General features: G+C 30.3%; 1 protein-coding gene across 6 annotated transcripts; it reads right to left on the bottom strand.

Annotated features, from left to right (window-relative positions):
- Nucleotides 1–4,377: 4,377 nt before the first annotated feature.
- Nucleotides 4,378–25,267, bottom strand: onecut (homeobox protein onecut). Of its 6 annotated transcripts, none has more exons than XM_070648843.1 (10): nt 24,911–25,267; nt 12,898–13,858; nt 12,302–12,400; nt 11,916–12,233; nt 11,211–11,854; nt 10,935–11,138; nt 10,705–10,843; nt 6,731–6,754; nt 6,512–6,636; nt 4,378–5,792 (listed from the first exon to the last, which is right to left on the bottom strand). In XM_070648843.1, the coding sequence occupies exons 2-10, from the start codon at nt 13,076–13,078 to the stop codon at nt 5,484–5,486; spliced, it is 2,043 nt and encodes a 680-aa protein (XP_070504944.1). In that variant the 5' UTR covers nt 13,079–13,858; nt 24,911–25,267; the 3' UTR covers nt 4,378–5,483. The 6 variants fall into 6 exon arrangements, with proteins under 6 accessions (XP_070504944.1, XP_070504942.1, XP_070504945.1 ...); XM_070648841.1 differs by having other exon boundaries at nt 6,512–6,657; nt 10,711–10,843; XM_070648844.1 differs by having other exon boundaries at nt 10,711–10,843.
- Nucleotides 25,268–26,280: the final 1,013 nt, after the last annotated feature.

Below are 26,280 nucleotides of genomic sequence, written 5' to 3'. Positions count from 1 at the left end.
TTAAAAACATTTTAAATTTATGAAAATAAAAAATCATTAAAAATTATCAAAAATTATTAAAAAATTATTTTTTTTGAAAATAATTAAACTAAATTTCAATTTTAAAACCCTAAAATAAATTAAATTTTAAATCAGTTTAAAAATTATTTCATAAAAGACTGAGAATAAAATTTCCCAAAACCAATCTTGAAATTTCATCCCTCAAGAAATGAGATTTTCGAAAAATATTTGTAACATTCCGCGATTAAAAAGAGAAAATAGAAAAATTGAGAAATTTTCTCATCAAAAAAGTTTTCTCTCTCAATTTTCTCTCTTACAACAAAAATTCTACAACGAGGACATTTTTCTTACATTTTGCCATCAAAAAGCATTAAAAAGTGCGACTTTTTTTCTATTTTTGTTCTTCTTACATGAATTTAAAAAAAGAAAAATACAAGAAAATCACACGAAAATGCGAAAAAAATTATTAAGGCATGCGCAACAAAATTTATTTTCATTTCTATTACAACAGAACGTAACAAAAAGGAGCGAAAATGTAGAAGAATGTAAATGAAAATGTACACAACTTTTATTTTCTTTTCTTTATTTTTTATGTTTGTGAATTGAGTTATGTGACAATGTTCCTCACATGCCGCCTCATATCCATGCAATTGGATTAAAAGAAAAGAAAAAAAAAACTTTCAATGAAAATGAATTGAAAAGTAAATAAATAAATAAAGTAAAATGTGGAATTTGGCTCGTGTTGAAGGTTTTGGGGAGGAAATGACCTTCGGAATTAAGAATGTTAGTGACTTAATGGATATAAATTTTCAGAAAATTTAACTTTCTGTAACAAAATCTCGATTAAAATCAAATTCAAATTTTGTCCATTATTTAAAATTTGATATTTAACGTTCAATAAAAATTCAAATTTTCTATAATTTCAAATATTTTTTTTTTTAAATTTTTTCAAATTCAAATTTGTCAAAAGTCATGATTTTTAATCCAATTTTTCAATATCAAATTTTCAACGATTTTTAAAAATTCAAATAATTTTTTCAAAAATAATTGAATAAAAATTTAAAAAATTTTAATTCATAATTTTTTTAAAATTTAAAATTTAAAAATTTAAAACCATAAATTTTTAATTATTTTTAATCCGAATTTTTGCCAATTTTTAAAATCCATTAATCAACTCAACCAGCCAAAACAGCATAAAGTAAACACAATTAACTTTAAATAAATTCTCAAGAAAAACATCAAAAAAAGTTTTTTTTTCTGTTCAAATATATTTCTTCCAAAATGAAGATAAAGTAAAGAAAAGTTTAATTTAATGAAAAACAGAATTTTCATGTCGAGAATATTAAAAGAAGACTTTTTCTTTTATAAATTGAAATTTATTTCATGCACGAAGAATGTTTTATTAAATATTTGAAATTGACGTTGCAACAAGTGTGATAAAAGTTGAATTTTTATCGTTTATTGGAATATTTAATTTTTTTGGTTATAAGCTGAAATAGTGGAAAAAGTTAAATTGTGGTGATTTAAATCAATTATGTCGATAATTTAAAAAAAAAAAATATTTGAAAAAAAAAATGATTTAAAATTATAAAATAAATAAATTTAATTAAAACAAAATAAATTTTGAATATTTTGTAAATTAAATTTTTTTAAAATTAAATTTAAAAATTTAAAAAATTTGAAATTTATTTAAAAAAATTAAATTAATTAAAAAAATATAATTTTTAATATAATTGAATAAATTTTTTAATAAATTTTAATTTTGAATAATTTGGAAAATTTTAAAAATACGTTTTTTTTTTATTTATTAAAAATAAAATATTATTTTAATGAATTAAAAAAAAATTTTTTCCAAATTTCAAAAAATTTATTTTAAATTAATTAAAACAATATTAAAAAAATTCAAAAACCTGAAAAAAAATTTATTAAAATTTGTTAAAAATTTGTTAAAAATAATATTTGTCAATTTTTCATTCACTTTTTTGTGTTTTTATTGAATCAAATCATTTTTCTTCTTTTTTATTTTTAATTTTTTTGTCTTTTTACAAAGAAAGAAAAGAATTTTTTTTATTAATTTAAATTAAATTTATAGTTCATTTATTTTTTACTACTTTTTTGAGATTTTCCTTTAAATAGTTTTTTAGCTTTCTCTTTTCCAGCATTAAAAGCGACTAGATTTGTTTTTTTGACAAGATTTGCTTTTGTTCAGCTTTAAGCAGCAGATTTTTTGAATGATTTTCATGCAAAAAATTTTAAGTTTTTTAATTTTTTTTTTTTAAAAATTTAAATAAATTAAAATTTTTTGCATGAAAATTCATTCAAATTATTAAATAATTTTTAAATATTAAATAAATATAATTTGAAAAATAAAAGTAAATTAAATTGAAATTTAAATACTAAATATAATTAGAATGTTTAATTGGAATTATTTGTTGTTGACTTTTTGTTTTAATTTGCAAAATTTTTGACATTTTTCAACAAAATTCTCAAATAATTAAGTACTTTTTAGCCGACTAGCTCAATTTATCAATGGAATGAGTTGGGTAATTACAAAATAAAGTTAAATTAAGTGTTTTTATCACAGAAATCATACAAAAAAAGCAAAGTGCAATAAGAAATTTAGCAATAAATTTTAAAAAAATCTTTTTAAAATTGCAAAAAATAATTTTTTTTCTAATCGCTTTTTTCCAACATTTTTCTCGATTTTCTTATTTTTTATACACAAAACCAGAACCAAATAAAATTTAGCGATGTGGTTCAAAGAAGAAAAAACATTTTTTTTTAAAAAAGTTTTGTTTTGCAATTATTATAATTGTGAATTATTTCTTTCTTCATCTTTACTACAAATTAATTATTTTTTAATAACTTTAATTATTTTTTACTTTTTTCTTTGGTATTTTTTTCTTGTTTTTTGCTCTAAAAATTAAATAATTTAAGACTTTTTTTTTTCATCTTTTTGTCGTCTTTTTATTTAAAGAAGAAAAAGTTTTTTTTTTGCAACATTTTTGTTTCAAATCTACAGGTGTGTGAGTTTTTTTGTTTTTATTGTGTGATTTTTCTTTATTATTATTTGCATTTTTGTGGGACTTTTTTTGTTGGAAATCTGATTTATATTTTTTAAAATAAATTGAAAATTCATATTTTTTAAACATTAATTTTCAATTTAATTTAAAAAAATTTTCATGTAGATTTAAATTTTTGAAATTTTTAAATGTCTCAAAATTAATAAAATTTGGTTTTTTAAAAATTGTATTTTAAAATTTAAATAACTTAAATTTAAATTTAAATTTTTAAATAACTTAAATTTTAAGGTGTTAATCTTTAGAATTTTAAAGTTTTAATCTTTAAAATTTAAAAGAATTCAAATAATTTTAAATTTGAAAAAAAAATACCAAAATTTTTTAAATTGAGAATTTTAAAATATTTGAAATAAAATTTTAATTTTTAAAAATATTTTAAATGAAAATTTAAAATTTAATTCAAAATTTTTTCACATTTAAAATTTTGAATCAAATTTAAATTTTAGAAAAGTTTTAAAGAAATTTAAAAATTTCAAAATATTTAAATCTACATTTTTAATTATTTAAATATTTTTCACCTATTCTGCAGATTATTATTTAATTTTTTTTTCTTCATATTATGTTGCATCTTATTATTTTTTTCAAATGTAAGTATTCTACAAATTACAATATTTTTTTTTCATTACTTTGTCTTTTTTAATTTAATTATTTTTATCATCATTTTCAATCACTATAATTAACTTGTTTCTTGTCTTTTTTTTATATATAATCAATAATAATAATCATTAATAATTTTTTTATGTCACTTGCTTGCTCTAAATAATTTTAGTTATATTTTGTTTATTAATTTATTTACTTTTAAGGTTTTTTCTTCGGTATTTTTGTGGAAAGTGGGGAAGATGGAATATCATTTTGTTGAATATTTTTGAAAATATTTAAGAATTGAAATGTTAAAATTGTTCAGAAATTTTAAAAATTTTAAAATTATTATTTTTTAAAATTATTTTTCAATAATTTTTAAAAAAAAAATTAAAATTTTAAATTTGGTTTTTAAAAATTTCAAAATTAATAAAATCTAATTTCAAAATTTTAAATATTTCAAATTTGTAATAAAACTTAAACTTGATTTTTTAAAAAATTCAAATTTTAATTTGTTTAGATTTAAAATTTAATTTTTTTAAAATTGATGAAAATTTTTAAATTTTTTTTCAATTTTCTAAAAATTAAAAAAAAATTTAATTTTCTAAAAAGATTCAAAAATTTAAATTTTAAAAAATTAAAATTTTTAAAAATTAAGTTTTAATAAATTTAGAAAACCAATTTTTTAAATTAAATTTTCAAATTTCTTTTCTTTTTTTTAATTTTCAACAATAATTATTAAACTTCCAACAATAATCATTTCCCATCAATCCCCACCCTCCCAAAAATTCCTCATTTTTTTACTTTTTTGTGATTTTTTTTTTCATCATAATTTTTACTTTCTAATTTTTTAATTATTTTCAAATATTTTTTTTAGTTTTAGGGCGGGCTACGACCGCAAGGCATTAATAAAAAATGTATGTGTGTATGTGTGTGTATTTATATGTGTGAGTGTTTGTGGTTTCAACTCTTTACGGCATTCAAAAATAGCAAATTTCTTGGTGATTTTAATTTTCTATTTTTAAGTCAATTTATCCAGTCCACTTGGGTCTTATTTGAAGTAATTCCAAGTTGACTTTGAGTTTTGGAATGGGATCTAGTTGGGTTTTGGGAGGGTTTGGTTTGAATTTGTGGTGAGTTTTGGGTCCAAAAAGGTGTTTTTGGAGTAAAAGTTCAGACATATTCTTGAAAATTGAATTAGGGTTCAAAAAAAAACAAATTTTTTGAGGTTATATAACCTAAAAATTCAAAAAATATTGCCAATAATCTTGAAAATTGTAGCTTAAATCTCCCAAATGTCCCTACAAACCCCACAATAATCTCCTCTAATAATCAACTGTGTATATGTATTCATATGTAAATGTGTGAGTGTATCATCTGTTTTTTTCAATAATTATTATTATTTTTTCACCATAATTTGTCAGTTATTTAATTTTTTTTACATTATCACTACAAAAATGAAAACTACAAAATAGCAGTTAAATAGATCCACAACTAAAACTCATCGACAAGCTTATTAAGTGCTTCACCGTTATCATATAATCCAATATAATCATCATCCGACTGATGATCATCATCCTCATCATCAGTACCAACAACTGGCATCATAATTTGTTTATCACCGTCCGTTGATTCATCGCTGCTGAATCCATTATTATTGCTACTCACATCATGATGTCCATCTGTTGTCTTATTCTGCTGATGATGATGTTGATGATGATGATGATGATGATGATTATTGTTGTAATATTTAAGGGTTGATCGATCATTAACGCCACCATCATCATCAAAATCATTCGGATCATATGACCGGTTGTTGTTATGTCACATCTCATCATGCGCCGCATTCTGTGCAGCCTGCTGTTGGGCATGATGTTGCTGTAAATGATATTGAATTTGTTGTTTTGTTGCCTGCTGTTGTACTGCATCCATTTGACATTCATCATCGCCGGTATCGTCATCATCATCATCATTATTTTGTGTTCCATCATCGCCATCGTCATGCGATTCCTCTTGCCATTTATCGGACGAACGGCGACGTGAATTCATGAAGAAATTTCCAACTGTTGTGGCTTGTAAGCAGAGTTGGCGGGCAATTGTCACGACCATTTCCTTGGACGGACGTTTGGTTTCCTAAAAATGAAGAGTTTTTGGGTTAAAATTGTGACAAAATTGTGGAACTTTTCCTTAAAATTATGACAAAATTGTGGAACTATTCCTCAAAATTGTGACAAAATTGAGGAAATTTGCCTCAAAATTGTGACAAAATTGTGGAACTATTCCTCAAAATTGTGACAAAATTGTGGAACTATTCCTCAAAATTGTGACAAAATTGTGGAATTATTCCTCAAAATTGTGACAAAATTGTGGAACTATTCCTCAAAATTGTGACAAAATTGTGGAACTATTCCTCAAAATTGTGACAAAATTGTGGAACTATTCCTCAAAATTGTGACAAAATTGTGGAACTATTCCTCAAAATTGTGACAAAATTGTGACAAAATTGTGGAATTATTCCTCAAAATTTTGACAAAATTGACAAAATTGTGGAAAAATTGTGGAATTATTCCTCAAAATTCAAAATTGAGGAACTCAAAATTGTGACAAAATTGTGGAACTATTCCTCAAAATTGTGACAAAATTGTGGAACTATTCCTCAAAATTGTGACAAAATTGTGGAATTATTCCTCAAAATTGTGACAAAATTGTGACAAAATTGTGGAATTATTCCTCAAAATTTTGACAAAATTGTGGAACTATTCCTCAAAATTGTGACAAAATTGTGGAATTATTCCTCAAAATTGAGACAAAATTGTGGAATTGCCCATAAAATTTTAAATTAAATAATTTACTTTAAATATTGCTTGTAAGGTACGTCTCTGTAGATCGGTAAATACCAATCGTGGTTTCTTTGGTGTCTGCACGTGGTCGGGCTCCTCCTTCCGCTTGCAGCCTGCACCATCAGATGAGTAGACATCAAAATTTTGAGATGGTTTTACAAAAGAAAGAAAAAAATGTCACATTAATTGACGCTGTCAACAAAAGAATTTGAAATTCTTGAGAGTACTCACTTCCTCTTTGTGGAATTTGGGCGGCTATAAGTTTTGTTGGATTGAATTTGATGAAATTTTCATGAAAAAAAAAATAGTGAAAAAAATTACATTTTTAGAACAGATTTTTTCAGATCATTTATAAATGTCACAAAAGTTCAAACAACCCTTCCATTTCCTCCTTCATTTTTACCATAATCAACTCTTTTTCTGTCATTTTGTTCATTTACATAATGAAACAAAGACAAAAAAATAAAACTACACGCGAATCGTCATTAGGACTTGCTTTTATTCTTTTGTGACGTCATTCGACATATTTTTTTACGTTTTGTGGGTTCTCTGTCGAGTCTACAATATGCTTGATATAAAGTTCTCATTTCGTATGTAAATATTTCAATTTTTTATGTGAATGGATATCTTATGTAACCATGTGTACTACATGTTATGTGTATAGCTTGCATACATATGTGCAGGTTTGCAGTCGTTGTAATAAACTGTGATTCAGCGTTGCTTACAAATCAGGAGCTCTTTGATTTCCTTTGATCATTGGATTCATTGCTAATTTTTTTTTGTTGAGCAATGACTTTGATCATTCAATTGGCAATCAGGACAAGCCGAAACAACGATCACAAGCCGTTCACTTATTAAGTAACTCGAAATGCAAAGAATCGACTTTTTGACACTTCCAATCTCATGATTTGAGTATAGTTTTTCAAAGTCTTGGCTTTCTAGATCAAGACCGAAACCTAGACTATAAGAACATTATCCAGGCCGTGACTAGGAAAGTCTTGGAAGGCTTGTCTATGTCTTGAGATCTCCCCAATAGCACAAAGTGGCTTTTTGGTCCAAAATTCGACCACAAACCAGTGTGACTGTAGCATAGTATTAGAATTAAGCTGAATCCAGCACTAAGTCAGAGCCACATCGACATAGGACCGAATTTTTAATCGATTAACGCAGTGGCGGGCAACTAGTCTGCCACGGCACACTAGTTTGCCACTAAAATATATTTAAAAAGCCATGAATTGTGCAGTTTCAATCGAGGCTTATCACCAAGGTGCGCTGAGAAAATTAAAAGCTTGCCCACCACTGGATTAAGGGTTTTGTTATATTTGGTACCCTTAACTTTAAGTATAAATGCATAACATACATTAGTAACCAACCATTCCCCTTAACTTAGATCTCAAAATTCTGATTAAAAAAAAAGTCCAAACAAATTTTATGTATTAATTCATTATATAGTCATTCGACCAGCTGCATATGCTTCATGCATACATGAAGATTCGACAGCTGAATGTGATGTTAATTAAAATTTTTTCATTACTTATTATTTCGTAGTTCACCGAGTTTCAGCTTTTGGACATAATTATATGTTTCCTAAATTAGCTGGCATTTAAAACTGTATGAAAATGTTTAAATGTGTTTTGATAAAGTTGAAGGATGCAGAGTATGATGTCCAAGAGAGAGGGTCTTACAGCTGTTGTGGGGAAATTTTCTGGATGGAATCCACAATTTTTGGAAGTTTTGGAATTTTAATATCAAAAAACCTAAGAAAATTGAAGAATGTCTTCCAAGAAATGGAAAGGGTACGACTCTCTTCTGCGGATATGGACATGCCATGAAGTATAATTGGTAATATAGAACTTTCCCAAAATTAGAGTTTGAAGTTGAATTTGATTCAAAATTCACCAAGAAGCCTTTACCTTATTACGTAAACCTTTTAGGGGGCGAAAAAAGGGAAAAAGTAGGAAATGGGATGTTGAGACTTTGTTAAGCTTGTAGTGGAACTGGTAGTATTGATATGAAGGTTCGCTTGCATTGTGGAATTGTGATCGGTAAGGCTGAAATGAAACCGTTAGTTTGATTTGTTTGGAAGGTTACCTCGCCAAAAGGGTCCAAAATTTGGGTTACAAGAATAACGACGGGTCTAATACCTCAAATAAAATTCAAATAAAAGTCGACTTTTTGCTTTACTTAACAACTAAACGACCCCTAAGACGACATTAGTCAACTTAAATCTGATTAAAAAGCATCCAGCACAACCTATTTATATCCATACGACATCATGATCTGCTTTTTAACTTTAATAAAATCCACAAACGACATTTTAAGCTCAATATATCCCATCTACATTCAAACATTTATGTATGCATATCCTAGTAGAAAATTTAGGTTAATTAAACTCGCTGCAGCATTAAAATGTGATGTCAATGAAAAATTTACTGCTAATTATCTTCACCTGAGCATTAAGCATGACTAAAGTAAATTAATGGCCATCAAATGTTTGCAAATTAGATTAAAAAAATCTTTTTTGGACAGTGAAACCTCAAAAAAAGTTTAGTATTTTTGTGAATTATTTGAAATTGGATACGACAATGAGGATTTAATAATTTGTATTGAACTAAATTTTGAGGTTAGGTTGTATCCGCCCTCACAAAATATTTTTGTATAGAATCCTCTTTTTCATGTCATTCGCCCCTATTCCTCGTTCAATTCTTTCCTTTCGTATTCAAATTTTATAAAAAAAATCTACAGATATAATTCAACACCGTCATGATACGCGCATAGCGTAAAGCCAAAAATACATAAAAAAAAACTATATCAGATGTCGCATGTTAAAACACCTGGCAGTGGCCCACATGTCGATTTTGATATGTTGTGGGGATTGCTGTAAAATGTAGACGATTTTTATGTTTTTGTTTTTTTTTAATATTATCATCTGCATATAATTATCATGTTAATTGTGGTGTGTGAATGTGCGTGAATGTGTGGGTGGAACTTGATGGTTTACTGTTATGGTGCGTAATCGTTGTGAGAATTTTGTATGGAAATTTGGAAATTTGATTTGTTTTGTAGTATTGAGGCTTTTGAGGCAGAGTTCGAACTCGATTTAGATTTTGTATGGAAAAGTCAACTCGAGTCGACTTCCAGTTTTGGACTTGAGTAGGACCGACTTGTAAGGATTTCAAAATCTGACAAACTTATTATAAGGGAAGAAACGCACACATTGGTGTATTTAAAGAGGGAAAATTTGGGGAGTTTTGTAGTCACTTCTTCCAATTTGTTAGGATTTTTGAGATTAAATTTCTTAAATTTTACCGAAAACACATTCAAATTGACTGTCTTAGAGAGGAGCCAGAAGTATGTTCAGTCGAAAGAGAAAGAGATTTAGGGGCCAACCGGTTAAATGGAATCAGTGGAGTAAATGGAATAGAGTTGGCTTTACGTGCCAAAGATTCTAGATTAATTCCCAGGTCGTGTCTAAATTTCTCAGCTCATTTTGGCACATAATGTGTCAAAGGATATATTAATAACCGGATGCGCATTGCAGGGTACATCAGGTCTTATGCCATGCTTGTGTCTTTGAAATGTGTAGATCTTGCAAGTGGTTCAGATCTCACTATTAACTATCTACAGTTTGTCTAAAGCGTATGGTACAACAGATTGTTAATAGCAGTGCTTTCAACTCGTAAGGTTGGGTCCTTCAATTTTTATATATAGGGGTAAACCTTTTCCTCTCCCAAAAAGCTACGCCCCTGATCAGATCCTTAGAAAATTCAACTAAAATTTCCTATTTTACCAAAAAATCACAAAAAATCATCATAAGGATTACACCTCATTTTTATCACCATTTATGACCATTAATTCGCAACTGTTTATCATAAATTAATTGAAAATACACTGTTGTGTGTTTCTTGACACGTAAAAATAGTATTTTCTCCAATCACGCTTCCTTTTGTGTGTATATAAATTTGTATTTGTATTTCCCATAAATTCATTATTTTTAAACCGAAATTTTTTTGGTTGGGTGTAAAAAAGTATAAACTTTTATGAGACTATTGTCTGTTTTATGGACTTTTGGGATTCATCATGACACGTAACAGTCAATTAAGTCCATCATTGTTTTACGAGATTGTCAAAAATTTTGTGACCTAATTTCATATGTCGGAGATGAAAAAGACACCAAAAAAATTGTAAAAAAGCTGAAAATTTACCATTACCTGCTAGTCTTAGTGCTGACATTCTTTGATATTCTGGCTCTTGAAGCCACTTTGCCATTCGTCTAAAGGTTTCCCGACCAGATTTCAATTTTGACCATGGCTTTGGATTCCTTAGCAGGTCTGACAGAGTGCCCTAAAATTTCAAATAGACAAATTAATAAATTGTGCCTTAAAATTGCCATTTTTCAATAAATATGAGGCTTAACATCAATGCACATCCTCACCTGTGATCGACACAAGACACGCTGTGCGAAAATTGCTTGCGGTATGCTATATCTCTTTAACTCAGCACTTATGCGCTGTGCTAATTCTTTGGTATTAATTTCTTCGACATCATTCGATAACGATAGCGAACTTGATGATAATTTACTGCTCTTTGTTGTAATTGCACCTGACGTTGTGTTGCTATTGCTTCCGGTATTTTCGCTCTGTTAAAAAGAGGGAATTGAATTTTAATTTTAGGGATATTTGTGCTTGATATTTTAGGGAACAGAACTCACTCTCTGAATCATTGGCGGTATCGGCGACACACTACTACTGCCACTGAGAAGCTCCCGATTATTTTGATTGTGATGATGATGCGGCTGTTGCGATGTTAAATGATGTTGTTGCGGTTGTTGTTGTTGTTGTTGTTGTCCACCATTACCACCTATTTGTACAAATCCAGTTTGTGAACCATTATGATGAATATTTGATGGCGATTCCATCATTTTACCATTCCATAATTTATCCATTTGTTGATCCACCGGTGAGTGCAGTTCAGCCGATTGTGCACTCAACGTTGGACTTGGTGCGGATGTTGTAATTGAGATATTTTGCTGTTGTTGTCCATTGCTTCCGTTTTGTCGAATTCCATTATATATGGAATCGGGTATTGGTGAGTAACTGTGTGGAGGTGATGCTGGTGATGCTTGATCACCTAAATTTGGACCATTTCCATTACCATTTTGACGTACTGATGTTGGTGTTGAGGCTAGCAAGTCACGATGATATGGAGACTCGTATCCTGGTGACATGCTTTTTTGAGGTGATGGAAGGCCATTTTGACTGTAAATTGATTGTGGAATGGGTGAGTAGCTATGTGGTGGTGATATGTCCATCGATGGTGATTTGTCGTATGTGTATGGTGAATTTACACCGAGACCTAAAATAATTTTGAGGTTAGAATTATCTAAAAATGTCCAAATATCCACAAAATAACTCACCATGTCCATGTCCGTAAGCAAACTTATCCGACATAGTCGATATAGGTGGCAAAGGCTGAAGTGGCGTGAGTGTTGCATAACTTGAATTTGGACTAAAACCTGGCGGTGACATTCGTCCATTTACTGACGTTAATGTCTGGTATGTTGGCTCATTCATCGCACGAAAATCCGATGCATCAATTATTTCTGTACATGGTCCTGAGCCAGGACTGAGAATTTGTGAATCACGAGAGTCGTCGTGCGGTTGTACAATCACTGAAAGTGTCTCTTGCTTCTGATGATGGTGCTGTTGTGATGAGTGGTGATCGAGTTGTGTGTCTGATGGACAAAAATTGATATTTACATTCTGATTTTAAAGATAAATTTGAGATAAATTGTCAACTTACCAACATCAACGCACGGATGCTCTTGTTTGACCATGTCAAGTCCAGGTACAACCTGACTTGCATGTGTGATTATTCGACCACGTTGGTGATCTAATTGCTCTGTAAAGAAATTGCTTTTATTAGTTTTCAGGTTATAGTGAGTTAAGTTCTACATTATAGTGTCAAATACCCGCTTTGTGGTGTCAAACCCCGTTCTGTAGTGTCAAACACAACTTCATCGTGTCAAACTCTACTTAGCATTTCCCAACCATGTCCCATAATGCCAAACACCGCTCCTTGATGTCAAACCCAAGTTTGAATTTTTAGTCCACATTTTGTAGTGTCAAACCCCTCTTTAGGGTGCAAAATCCCACTTCTTGGTGCCAAAACCCCGTTTCATAGTGCCAAGCCCCGCTTCATGGTGCCAAGCCCCGCTTCATAATGCCAAACTTAGTGCCAAATTCCGCTACATTATTTCAAAATTTGCAATATAGTGCCAACCTCCTATTTGTTGTGTCATACCCTGCTTCAAGAGTGCCAAAACCTACATTACAGTGCCATACCCAACCTCGCACTTCTTTACCCACTGTCACTTCCCAATCACACACACTACTCACCATTATTATTCATCTCATGTCCACCGCGATGTATCAAGTGTCCAGTTTGAGTATTTACCATAACAATTGAGCCATTATGATGATGACGATGAGTACGATGCTGTATGTGATGTGTGTGATGTGCTTCCTCAACCAATGGCTCTGCTATTTCTTGCTCAATTATCTCCTCAATTGTCTCCATGACTTTTTATTATTATTTTTATTTTTATTACAATTTCTTTTATTTTTTTTTGACTAGAATATGCACAAAATATTATTTTACTTTTTGTTTCCGTGTCGTCGACGAGGAAATGAAAATGACTAGATGGTAATGACTAGATATGATGGACTTTAATGACTAGAAGTTTATTTTTCACGTGTTTTTTTTTGCCTTTTCTTAATTTTTGCACTTTTTTTTTGACTATGAAAATAATTTTTTTTTTTACATTTGACAGCAGCACCGACTTGCTTACTGAGAATATATGTTACAAATGCTTATTTTTTTGGGGTGATTCAATTCATTTTTTTTTTTTACTTTTCACTATCACTGATTGTTAATCTTTGTTTTGGGGTTGGATATTTACAAGTTTTTGTTTTGAGTTTTTTTGTAATTTAGGATGCACTTTTCATGGTTTTGGATGAGGACTAGGTTCCTTGGACTCAAATAAAATATGTAAAAAATTCACAAAAATTATGATTTTTTTGTTTCAAGCTTTAAATTGCACTTTACAGAGCTTTTGTAGCTTAAATGCTCTTGTCAGTTCTCAACAATTAATTCACAATTTTAAACCTTTATCCCATAAATTTACAAGAGCTTTTCACTTTAATTTTGGGGTTTTTAAAACTTTTCTTGTTGGTATAATCTTCGGTATCAGTCCACTTTATTGTTGCTGTTGCTGTTGCTGTTCTTAAACTTCATCAAAATTTATGACTAGAATGATGTTGTTGACTTAAATCCAGTTAAACTTTCAAATTTACAACCCTAAAATGAGAAAAGAAATTGAGAATGTTAAATAAAGTCACAGAATGTTAATTTTAAATTGAAATGATAATTTGATGATTTAAAACTCAAAAAAAGGGAAATATTTTAAGAATTTAAGGAATTTTTGTATTTTTATCTCAAAGTACTCTTGAAATTGAACAAATTTTAATTTGTGAAGTGAAGGTTCTGAGCCATAAAATCTTATTAATGATTTCAAATGAAGAAAATTTAATTATGCTTAGTGACTTCAAAAAAAATTCTTTTTTAAACATAAAAAAATAAGAAGCTGTTCAGACCTTAGAAATCCATAGCTAATTTATATGTGTCCAAGGTAATTGCTAATTTTCCGAGCAAACAAATTTCATTGACATTTAAATTCAAACTTAAGTAATTTTAATTAAGGATTATCGATACCGAGACAAAGACTTATTGGTTCGAGATATTCCTTTCTCGGGACTCGGGTTTCGTTCTCGGTCTTAGTATCAGTCTCAGGCGCAGACTCAGCCTCAGTCTCAGTGTCGGTCTCAGTGTCGGTCTTGCTCTCAGCCTCGATCCCAAGAATTAGTTGAAACTGAAACTTAAGAAACCTCTAATTTGAATGCAAAAAAGTCAGCTTCTAATTAACAAAGAACTTGATCTGTGCTAAAGAATCAAGCAAGTATTAAAATCAGATGTAGATCTTTGAGAATTAGTAACCAACAAGGCATTGACGCTGCTATATTTCCTTCATTCACTTTCATCCAGCTCACATAAAACTTTCATCCACATACATCCAAATAAAACGAATGTCAACGCCTTAGTGGCCAACGAATCATCACTGACTCATAAAATCTCCTTTCAAATTAAAATTATCACAATTTAAATCACGTTCTAATTCTCGTGAGAGACTCAAAATTGTAATTTTAATTCAGTTAATTATAAGCGCCACTTAATGGCAATCATTATTGGTTAATTAGCTTTTAATTCATTCTATGGATTGAATACAAATTGTGTAAATTAATATTCGAAATTGTATACTTTAGGCAGTTGATTGTCACGTGAGTGGACAAAAATATGTTATAACTAGACATGAACTGTGTGTCATATTTGTGATATTTTAGTGCTTTATCAAAGTCAATGACTGTTGATCTAGTGAGAGTTTGCAAGACTGTCCCTTCAATACTAAACCTACTGTTAATGACACCCAGTTGTGAGTAGCCAGAAGTTTTCTAAGGGGAGGAAAAATGGATCTAAAAAATTTAGAGAGTTTTAAGATTTTTGGGAACGATGCCGGAAAGTCTTTGATCCGGCTTCGAGAACCTTAACGGCCCAAGATCGTAGACACTTCATTGATAAACATTTTGATTTAATTTTCGGATTTTGTCTCGAAAAAACCTAGCAAATTGATGAATTTTGCCCAAGAAGGAGGATCAGACCTTATTAAATACACCCCTGCCATTGCGTCTAGCCCACAACAAGCAGCACTTCCCAATACCAAGTCAGATGATTCACAATAATTTTCTCAGTATACAGTAATTAATAACCAAAACCACTTCGCCACCAAGCTGCTTAAAACCATTTTAATATTTCTCATTACATCCCTCACACCCTCCTCAACATCTTCTCCACATGTCCATATGTGCATGGTCATTTAATGTTCATAAATGGTCAGTCGAACATTAAATTCATCTCGTTTTATATTTTATTTCTATATTTAGACTTGAAAACTGTGTCTGTATTTACAATTGTCTATGTATGAGGTACATACATGTGAGCACTCATGTCCTTTTGTTCCTCATTTTTCATTGTACAGCTAGAACTTTTTTTTTCAATTCGCACGTTTGTATTATGAGAGTATCAATTATTATTATTATTAATAACATTTTTTTCAATGTTGTTGTTGTTGCTTGCTTGCTTGCATTGTCCTTCCATTTGTTGTTGCTGTTGCTATGAGGTAATGAAAATTTATTTTATGTGTCAATTCCGCTTTTTTTCTCTTTTGTGTCTGTGATATTCATCGAAATTTATTTATTTTTTTTTACGTATGGAGATTGTCGCAATTTTAATGAAATATTTAAAGTGGAATTTATGAGTTTTTAATAAGATTGTGGATTGTGTGGCTTAATTTATAGATGGGGTGACCTGAATTTGGGGGTGAAGGTGGCAATGAGACATGGTTCTATTGGATTATTATTGAGTGCTGTGATTATTTTTAGAGTCGACTAGAGGCTCTTTTATCCTCTTTTTGGACAAAATTCTTTAAGTTGCTAAGGTTTTTGGACCTCCACCTTCATTTTCTCTCTTTCCTAAGACTATATCTCTGAGCACCGGTATGAAGTTGTTAAATAGGTTTGTTTCTCAATGGAGTAACCAGTAAGGCATTTCGCTCAAATTTGATGTGCCCTAACAGGCAAAGAGACAGCTTATAAGTACCGGAGTTGTGTTTCTATACCATGAAAGCATGCTCGTTGCCTGTTAGGGGTGGTAATTTGAATATCGTCGGTTAGAATCTTTTCATTCCTATGTTTATGCTGCCTTAGAAGTTAAGATTCTTTAACTGCTTAATGTACCAGATCAACACGAAATTAGAGTTCTGGTCAAGGTAGAGAAACAAACCGACAAGAACGAATTTAGGTAGAGGCAAGGAGAGGTTTGAAAAAACCCTCGCCTCCACACTTAAAGGAACTGACAAGAAACATGAAATTTAGCAACAAAAATAGAAACCACAGCTTCAAGATCACCTCACGAATGCAATACTAATATAAAGTTCTTGACAGCATCATTTAATGTCAATTAAAGATCAAAACAAGAGCCTTAATTTATCATCAACATCATCAATAGCCAATATGAAAGATATTACAAATTATGTATACAAAATGAATAACTCCGGACAGTAACGTAAACAAATAAATAGTAATAATGTCACCATAATGCAGGCAAAACCTCATTATATTATAGAAGTGACCTAATGATGATTCTTGCTCAATTTTGACACACACAAATGTTCTAATCTGGAACATAGGACATGTCATCGAGTTTGGGTACTGAATTTAAATTTTTGTGATTTTGTAGCTTCATAAGCTGTACAATTTTCGAAAATAAAGTCTTAATTGACCAATTTATCAAAATTTTGAATGACTTGACATGAGTGTCCAAATTATGAAGTCTTTGAATCACAATATTTACTATGTATCAGCCTCCACTCAGAGCTAGAAGTCGATTTCATTTGAATCGAGTCAAGTCAACTTGAATCTACTTGAGCTGACTTCCATGGGGTCAATTTAATTATTGAGTTAGACTGAAATAGACTCAAACAAAGTCGACTCAACTTGACTTAAATTATTTCAAGTTGATTCTTAATTAACTCAACTAGTCTTAAGTTAACTCAACTTGACTCCTAGTCAACTCAACTTGACTTTATTTCATTCCAGTTTAACTCAAAGTCGATTCAACTTGACATAATTTATTTCTAGTTGACTCTCAATCAGTTTCATTTTATTTTAATTTTTTGGGTCAATTTTGAGCTGAATCGGAAGTAACTTTTACACAGCAAGTCGATTTTAACTTGAAAAAATCAAATCAACTTGACTTGAATGTAGGAAATCGAGCCGATTCGTCTCAATTAGACTAGATTCTACTCGACTGAACTAAACTCGACTAAGCTCAATTTACCGCAGCTCTACACAGCTTGCACTCAAGTTGACTTGACTCAACACTCTCAGCACAGCTCGACTCAATGCTCAAGTCATAATTCTGATTAAAATTTAATCAAATTCAATCTCAAACTTCACATCAACAATCATAAAATTCTATGAATCATTAATCCTTTCTTCTTGTTCTAATACAACACCGTCCGTTTATACATAGTAAATATTCAACCCAGCATCTTTATCTCAATAAACTTCCACTTAAAAATGATAATAAAAGTAAGAAAAAAAAGGTTAAAAAGTTCCTCGTTCAAAAAAAAGGTGGAAATTTTTGAATGAAAAATAAATTTTTTTTTCTCATAAAAACCAAAATATTATAAAAAAGAAGTTGCACACACACACACACACACACACACACAGATTGATGTTTGATGGTGTGCGTGAATGTGTCATATAATGCACATGTGAGAATCATAAAATATGAAAAATAACTTTCGAAATGATTCCAGAAAAGGGAAACACAAAAAAATACGTGAAGGGGGATGAAAGTTACTAACACATTTAAATGTTGTGTAAATACATGACACTAACACATGTAAAGATGTAATAAATAAAGGAAGTTCAGTTGAATTTAATGAGGGTTGAAAATGGTGTGCGTGATTCATCACTGAGGGGTTGTTAGGCCTAATATCCAAATTTTTGTTTGTATTAGTGAGGCTTTATTGGTATTGGTGAAAATTTATTTTGTTTGTATTTGTGAATTTCTTTTCCTCAAAATAATTTTTTTTTTCTTTGAAATTTTCCAAACTTTTCACATAAAATTTTCAACTTTTCATCAATTTTTCACATTAAATTTTTCATTTTCTTCACTTTTCCACAGTTTTTCACGGCTTTAAATCCCCGGAAAAAATATAAAAATGGATGAGAAAAATTTTCCTCGAGTTGAAGAAAATTGCGCAGATTTTTTTTTACCTTCCCGAATTTCCATCAACTTTTTACACTTCAACACCCGCGACTACATTTAAATTTTACAAAATTTTATTGAACAATTAAAAACTAAAAATTTTTGTTCACTTTTTGAGATTAAATTTTCAACGTGAATTATTTTTTGATGAACAAAAATTTTTAAAACACAAAAATTCACACAAAAATGAAGAAAACTTTTTTTGCCTCTCTCAGTTCTGTTCGCTCTTGTGTCGTTTGTACATCTAGAATGAATAAAAAAAAGCACACAAATACTAATGTAAATTCACCAATACATTGACATTATTTTAAGTGTTTGAGAGCCACCCTACTTGCTGCCCACTTTACCCACTCCATGTGGATATTTTTTTCCTCTAGTTTTTACTAATACGGATAAAGTTTGCAATGACTATGGACATGTGTATGCACGGATACAGACAAATGTGGGAATTTAAGTATTATCTCATTAGAAAAGAAAGTCTCTTTTCATTTATGTTGCCTTCCTTGTGCACATTTTGTCTGAAATTTTGCAATTTTTTAAAAGGAAATTGAAATTTTTCTTAATAAAATAAAAAAGATTTTGTGGAAAATTAAGAAGTTTTATAGAAAAATTCAAAATTTCATATAGAAAACTAAAAAAAAATTTCAAATTTTAAAAGAAAATTTAAATTTAAAAAAATTAAAATTTAAAAAGAAATTGAAATTTTTAAAAGAAAAAAATTTTTTACAAAAAATTTTAAACTTTTAAATCAAAAATTTCAAATTTTTAAATCAAAAAATATTTAAACTTTTAAAAAAGGACAAAAAATTTTCAAGAAATAAAATTTTATGAAAGGATAAAAGGAAGATTTGAAAATTTAAATTTAAAGTTTTAATTGGAAAATTTCAAATTATAATAAAAAATATGAAATTTTTGTTAAAATAAATTTGAAACTTTTAGGAAAATTCTAAAAATCTTTTGAAAAAATATAAATTGAAAAAATAAATTAAAATTAAAAATAAATAAAATTTGATCTTTTGTATAAATTTAAAAAAAATTTAGAAAATTTGAATAAAATTTAAACATAAAAAAAATTTTCAAATTTTTAAATTTTTTAAAAGAAAATTTCAAATTTTTAAAAGAAAAATTTTATAGTTTTTAATTTGAATTTCCAAATTTTAATAAAAGAATAAAAGGTTTTTAGAAAATTTTATTTATAAAAAATAAATTTGAAACTTTTAAGAAAATTGAAAATAATTTTGGAAAATTAGGAAAATTTAAAATTAGAAAAATTTTAAATTAAAATTGCAAATTATTTTAAAAATTCTTAAAAAAATTGAAAATTTAACTAAATTTAACTAAAATTGCAAAATTTATTTTAATTTAAACAAATAAGTCAAAATTTATTTAAATCTAAAAATTAATCCAAAAATTCAAATTTCCAAAATCCCAACTAATTTCCAAAAAGTCCAACTTTCCATCCCAAAATCCTCACAAGGATCACCAATGTGTTTCTTTCTCTTCCACTCGTTTATTTACGTATTTTCATGAGACACAGAATAAGGAAGAGAAAAAAAAAAACATAATGACGAGGAGGCACTGCGGGGTGACTAGCAAGACCACCACATCACCGCATCGTCTGTACTGTCACAAATACATGCTCAATCTTATGAACAGTGGCACTTTCATGTTTGTTTATGTTTGCACTTGTGATGTTGGAAAAAGGAAATAAAAATAAAAAAAAGTTTTCTTCTTTTTGTGGGTAAATTTAAATATAAAAAAAAGTTTTCTTTTTTATTTGTTTAGAATTGAAAGTTTGGATGTTATTAATAGAATTTATGAATTAAATTTGGAATTTATTAAGAATTATTTTTCAACTTGAAAAGCTTTAGTGTGAAGGCACCTTAACCACGTGCTTTAATGTGATGGCTCCTTAACAATCAATTCTAGTGTGAAGACACCTTAACCATGAACGGTAGTGTGAAGGCGACTTAACCATGAACTCAAGTGTGAATGCACCTTAACTATGAACTTATGTGTGAAGGCACCTTAACCATGAATTCTAGTGTGAAGACACCTTAATCATGAATTTTAGTGTGAAGGCACCTTAACCATGAACTCTAGTGTGAAGGCACCTTAACCATGAACTCTAGTGTGAAGACACCTTAACAATGAACTTCTGTGAAGTTAACCATGAAGTGTGAAGGCACCTTAACCATGAACTCTAGTGTGAAGGCACCTTAACCATGAACTCAAGTGTGAAGACACCTTAACCATGAACTCTAGTGTGAAGGCACCTTAACCAAGAACTCTAGTGTGAAGGCACCTTAACCAAGAACTCTAGTGTGAAGACACCTAAACCATGAACTCTAGTGTGAAGGCGACTTAACCATGAACTCTAGTGTGAAGGCACTCAAACCATGAATACTAGTGTGAATGCACCTTAACCATGAACTCTAGTGTGAAGGCACCTTAACCATGAATTCTAGTGTGAATGCACCTTAACCATGAACTCTAGTGTGAAGGCACCTTAACCATGAATTCTAGTGTGAATGCACCTTAACCATGTGCTCAAGTTTTTTAAATTTTCAATCAACTTTTCGACTCTAAACTTGATAATTTTCTTGAGAAGCTTTTCTTGTTTCACAAATTTATCTCAAACCATCATGTGAAGGCCCACATATCTAGTTCAAGGCACCCCTGAACTCTAGTGTGAAGGCACTTCACTTTTAGTGTGAAGACACCTTAACTTTCTTTTGAAGGCACTTCATTCTTTGTGAAGACACCTTTACCATTTCTAGTGTGAAGGCACCTTTACCAGAATGAGTGTGAAGGCACCTTAAAAACTCTAGTGTGAAGGCACTTAACGAATTGAATGTGAAGCACCTTTACCAAAGTATAAGTGAAGGCACCTAAATAAATTGTGTGAAGGCACCTTGAATTCCTAGTGTGAAGGCATCTGCTCTAGTGTGAAGGCACCTTAATGCTATGTGAAGACACAATCCAATCGTCTAGTGTGAAGGCACCTGTCAAGAACTTATGTGAAGGCGACTTAACCATTCATTCTACTGTGAAGGCACTAACCAGTTTAGTGTGAAGACACCTTTGTAATTAAACTAAAGTGTGAAGACACTTGGAACCATGAAGGAAAATGTGAAGACACCTTTTTTCTAGTGTCACCTTTCCATAATCTCTAGTGTGAAGGCACCTTAGACTTAACCATTTTTGTGTGAAGCACCTTAACTGTTGTGAAGGCAACTTCTTGGAATTCTAGTTGAAGGCAACTCCAGAACTAATGTGAAGACACCTAAACCATGAACTCTAGTGTGAAGGCAACTTGCTGTGAATTTACCTTAACCCCTTGAGTGAATTTTTTAAAAGATCATTTTAAACTTGATAATTTTCTTGAGATTTTTCACAAATTTATCTCAAACTTGTATCAATTCATCCCCCCTGAAGGTTCACTTCCTGAATTCTTTTCATTCATTTTACTAATGTTTTTTTTGAAGACACCTGAAGGAAGAAAATGACTAATGTGAAGACACCTGAATGAAGCTAAAAAAATACATAAATGTGAAATGCTGCCAATGCCATTGCTTTCCAATCGTTGTTGTTGTTTGCTGTCTTGCTTATTATACATTCATTCACTTCCACTAAGTGATGTGGGTTTTTGTAGAATTAAACGAAAGAAGACATGGAAAGTGAAGGAAAACTTACAACTTTTTTTTTTCTTTTTCATTTCGTCTAATCTCTTTTCATTAGATATATTTTTGTTAGCTTGCTGTTTAGCTTTCTTGGAATTTATCCAGATAATGCAGGCTTGCTTAGTCCCTTGAGGGGATTTTTTAAAAGATTTTTAAAGATTTTTTGAGATTTTCGGAAAGTAAATTGTGTTTTGAAGGTTCCTGAATCTAAAAATTACTAATGTGAAGACACCTGAACCTCAAAATTACTAAAGTGAAGACACCTGAACCTCAAAATTACTAATGTGAAGACACTTGAACCACAAAATTCTAATGTGAAGACACCTGAATACCAAAACTACTAATGTGATGACACCTGAACCTGAATATTACTAGTGTTAAGGCACCTGAACCTCAAAATAATCAGTGTGAAGGCGCTTGATCCTCTAAATTACAAGCATGAAGGCACCGGAACCTCAAAAATTACAAATGTGAAGACACCTGAATCTCAAAATAACTAGTGTAAAGGCACCTGAATCTCAAAACTCACAAAAAAATCATAAAAAACATCCACAAGGATCCCTGTCAATCTCATCCTAAACCTCCAATTTTTTTCCAATTTTCCTCCATCCTATAAACATTTTTTTTTTGCCTCTTCTAATTGATCCTATTGTCTTTTTTGTTGTCGATGAAATCGAATTATTTCTTCCTCAGTTCTTCTTCCTCAGATTCTTTTTTGTGTAATTTCTCTTCTCGTTTTCCACATACTTGGACATAATTTATGTGAAAAATTGTTATATATAGAACCTTCATGTATAAATGAGAAATACATCAATTGTTGGTAAACATCCCACATTGAAATGTGTGTGTGTGTGTGTGCGTGATTGAACACATATGAATGCACATTCACGCACACAATCAAACATTCAAAAGCCTTAAAAGTCTCATGAAAGAAAAACTTTTTTTTTTTTTTGAAGATTCTTTAAAGCTTTTTTTATGTTTTTGTTTTTCCAGAGAAATTGATAATGAGATTTTGTAAAGGATGTGGATCCTAAGGGGTTAGAAGATTGTTTTTGATGCTTACAGGAATTTTGTTGTGTAAAATTTTATGGAAAAATGTGAGACAAATTGTGAATTTTGAGGAAAAATGACACATTTTTTAGGAAAGTTTTTGATTTTTCTGAGAATTTTTTTGTATGTTTGAAGTCCATGATTTGATCAGACTGCTTGGTTTAGGGATGTATCAAAATAATTGATGGAAATGAGGCCTAAGATCTCATGGAGAGAAGCTGTTGAAAGAGATAGCATGACTTTTGGTATCGGTAATTGGTAGGCGGCTTTAGGAGACTTCTAAGGGAGCTTTTGGATCACAATTGATCTGTACGACAAGCGAAGGAAGTAAGTAAGTAATCGTAGTCAGGAATGTATTCAGTCCTGAGCTTGAACCCGGACCTTCAAAAGGAAAATGTTCAAAATTTATCCAAAATTCCAAAATTTGTAAATTGTTTTTGATTTGTTGAAAAATCAGGACATATTAAGGCTTTGTCGGGACACAGCAGCAAAGTAAAAAGTCACAGCAACGTCCTGGGAAAAATACAACATATGGCCGTCCTATCGAAGCATATGTAACTTGGCCTATCCGCGAGACTCTCTATGCTATGTTTACATTGCATGTCTATTAGAGATTGAAGTCAAGTCGGATTTTGTAAGAAAAAGTCAACTCCAATCGACTCGACTCCACATGAAATTCAAGTCGACTCCAAGCTCTGATTTTTACCCAATATACTAGTATTTGGATTTATTTTAACAGAGCACCTAAATGATGATCATTGGATAAATGTTAAATTAGAGATTATCTGTTAATCTGCATTAAGGGTCGTTCAGTTCTTAGGAGTTGTTCACTTAATACGTAACACTATTAGAAAGGAAGAGGCGTTCAAAAAAGTCGGCTTTTTGCGATACGGTTCCTTACGATACACAAAGAAATGAGTTAGGTTACTCCCTTACTCTTCCTCCTTACAAAAGGTCCATATAAAATGTTTAAACTATCACAAAATAGTAGACCCCAGTCCGCCCTAAAAACCGATTGCATAGTGATGATCAATCTCTAAAGCAGTGGTGGGCAACCATTTATTTTTCATGACACATCTTGGTTGTAAGCCTCGACCGAAACAGTAAACGGCATTTGATTCACGTCATTTCCATATTTTTTGGCGGCACTCAGGTTGCCCACCACTGCAGTGCACTGCCTTAGAGCATTATCCTTTCACTAGGGATTTCAATACCGGACTAAAATCTCAATCCCTGGATTACGGTATTGTGAAATTCTCCGGTGTTCGGGATCCCGGGATTGAAAACCCTAACTTTCACTATTCAAAATCCAACAAAATCATATTCCAAGAAACATTACAAATTTGTGTATCTTAAGCAAACCAAAATTCATTTTCCACGTATTTTTACTCCACTTATTCTACCTTAATATTGTTTCAGGAAAACAAGAGCTTGATGGGTTAAAGGGAAAGGTTGAAGATGACACCTGCGGTTATCTTGTGATACAAATTATTGTTGAGATTCAGGTGGATTTTTGATGAGATTTGTAAAGAATGTGAAATGGTGAGGACATGAAGGTATAAAAAAGGTTGACTTGAGGATGAAATGAATGAAAGTTTTGAGGGTTGCTGTAGATTTTTGGGAATTTTAGCATTTTTTGAGTTTCAAAATTAATTAAAATTGTTTAAAAAAATTGCAAAATTTTTAAATTTTCAAATTAAAACAAAATGTTAAAAAACTTATTTCGGACCTCTTAAATATCCGGTGTTTATGTATCCAAAATTAATCCTTGATATGACTGCATCTAATCCACAAATCAGTTTAAAATATTCAATTTTATTTCTTTCTTTTTTTTCAACTTTTAAACCTTTCAGCTCCGTGTGACATTTTCATTTTTTTTATATTTTTTTTTTCACTTCCTTTAAGAAATTTTTCTTCCTTTTTTTCACTTTACATTTTTCCAAGAATTTTCCTTCATTTTCCACGACCAAAATCAAAAAATTATTATTTGCAGTGAATTATTTTGTCGGAATTGCTATGGAAATTTTCTTGTTTCTTTTTTTTTCAACTGCACGTACGGCTTTTTATGGCTATAAAAAAAAATTTTTTTTTTCTTCCGCACTTAAGGAAGTGAAAAACTTTTTTTCCTTTTTCTCATAAATTTTTTAACTTTAAATTTTCACATCAAAAATTTTCAGTTTTTGTGATCTTAAAAAATTAATTTTTACGGCGTGTATGCTTTAATTAAATATTTTTTTATTATGTTTTTTGACTAGAAAAAAGGAACTGAAAGTTTAAATACATTCAGGACAACAAACGACACCGAAAACGCCGAGTGATTAACTAAAAGGGAAATGAGAGACGACAAAAAAAAATTATTTTATTTTGTTTGCAGCTTGCAAAGACTTTGGAGGGTTTCAGATTTGAGTGTGGTGGTTTATTGAGAGAATTTTGGACTTTTTTGAGAGAATTTATGGCTAAATTGAGAGTTTTGGGAGAGTAATTTTATGTGCAATTAAGTAAATGAAGGGAAACGAGGGATATAGTTGAAGCAAGGGGGTTGCAAAACTGGTTCAATTTAATAAATTTCTGGATTAGATTTGTTGAAGGCAAGGTCTTAATATGCTGAATTTAAAGAATGGTTCAAAAAATAGACCTGCATGTAGAACTGTTAATTAATTAATTTTGACATTTTTTTTGTTTATTTTGTGTTAATTTTGGACATTTATTCTAATTTCTTGAATTTTTGAATAATCAGGATATTTTAGGCCAGTAGTGGCCAACCTACTGATGCCCTAGATGGGCAGGTCATGTGATCAGACGACCACATGATGCCCCAGTATATAGAGTAACCTTTGCAGACTTCGAGGACGGTCTTGAAAAGATCAAGAGGAAGACCGAAAATGTCCTGGAATTGTGTTGATAAGGACGCTAGAGTTCTCAATATCACAAATTGGCAGAAGTTATCGAAGGATAGAAGTGGGCAATCTGTAGGACGCGAAACACTTGTGTCACATCAAAATATTTTGGAAATGTCATTTGTTCTGTTTTGGTCGAAGCTCACCACCAAGGTGTGCCGCGAAACATAAAAGGTTGCCCATCACTACTTTAAGCTTTTTA

Source organism: Chironomus tepperi, unplaced genomic scaffold, assembly GCF_022539635.2.
Source record: "Chironomus tepperi strain 1889 unplaced genomic scaffold, CSIRO-AGI_Ctep_v1 contig_412, whole genome shotgun sequence".
Taxonomy (NCBI): domain Eukaryota; kingdom Metazoa; phylum Arthropoda; class Insecta; order Diptera; family Chironomidae; genus Chironomus; species Chironomus tepperi.
This window is presented reverse-complemented; position numbering and strand designations above follow the sequence as displayed.

Coding starts and splice junctions, on each gene's coding strand:
- onecut (XM_070648841.1), bottom strand. CDS start 13,078: ATGGAGACAATTGAGGAGATAATTGAGCAAGAAATAGCAGAGCCATTG. Junction 12,234..12,301: donor GCATCCGTGCGTTGATGTTG/GTAAGTTGACAA, acceptor TTTGTCCATCAG/ACACACAACTCGATCACCAC. Junction 10,844..10,934: donor GTGTCTTGTGTCGATCACAG/GTGAGGATGTGC, acceptor TTGAAATTTTAG/GGCACTCTGTCAGACCTGCT.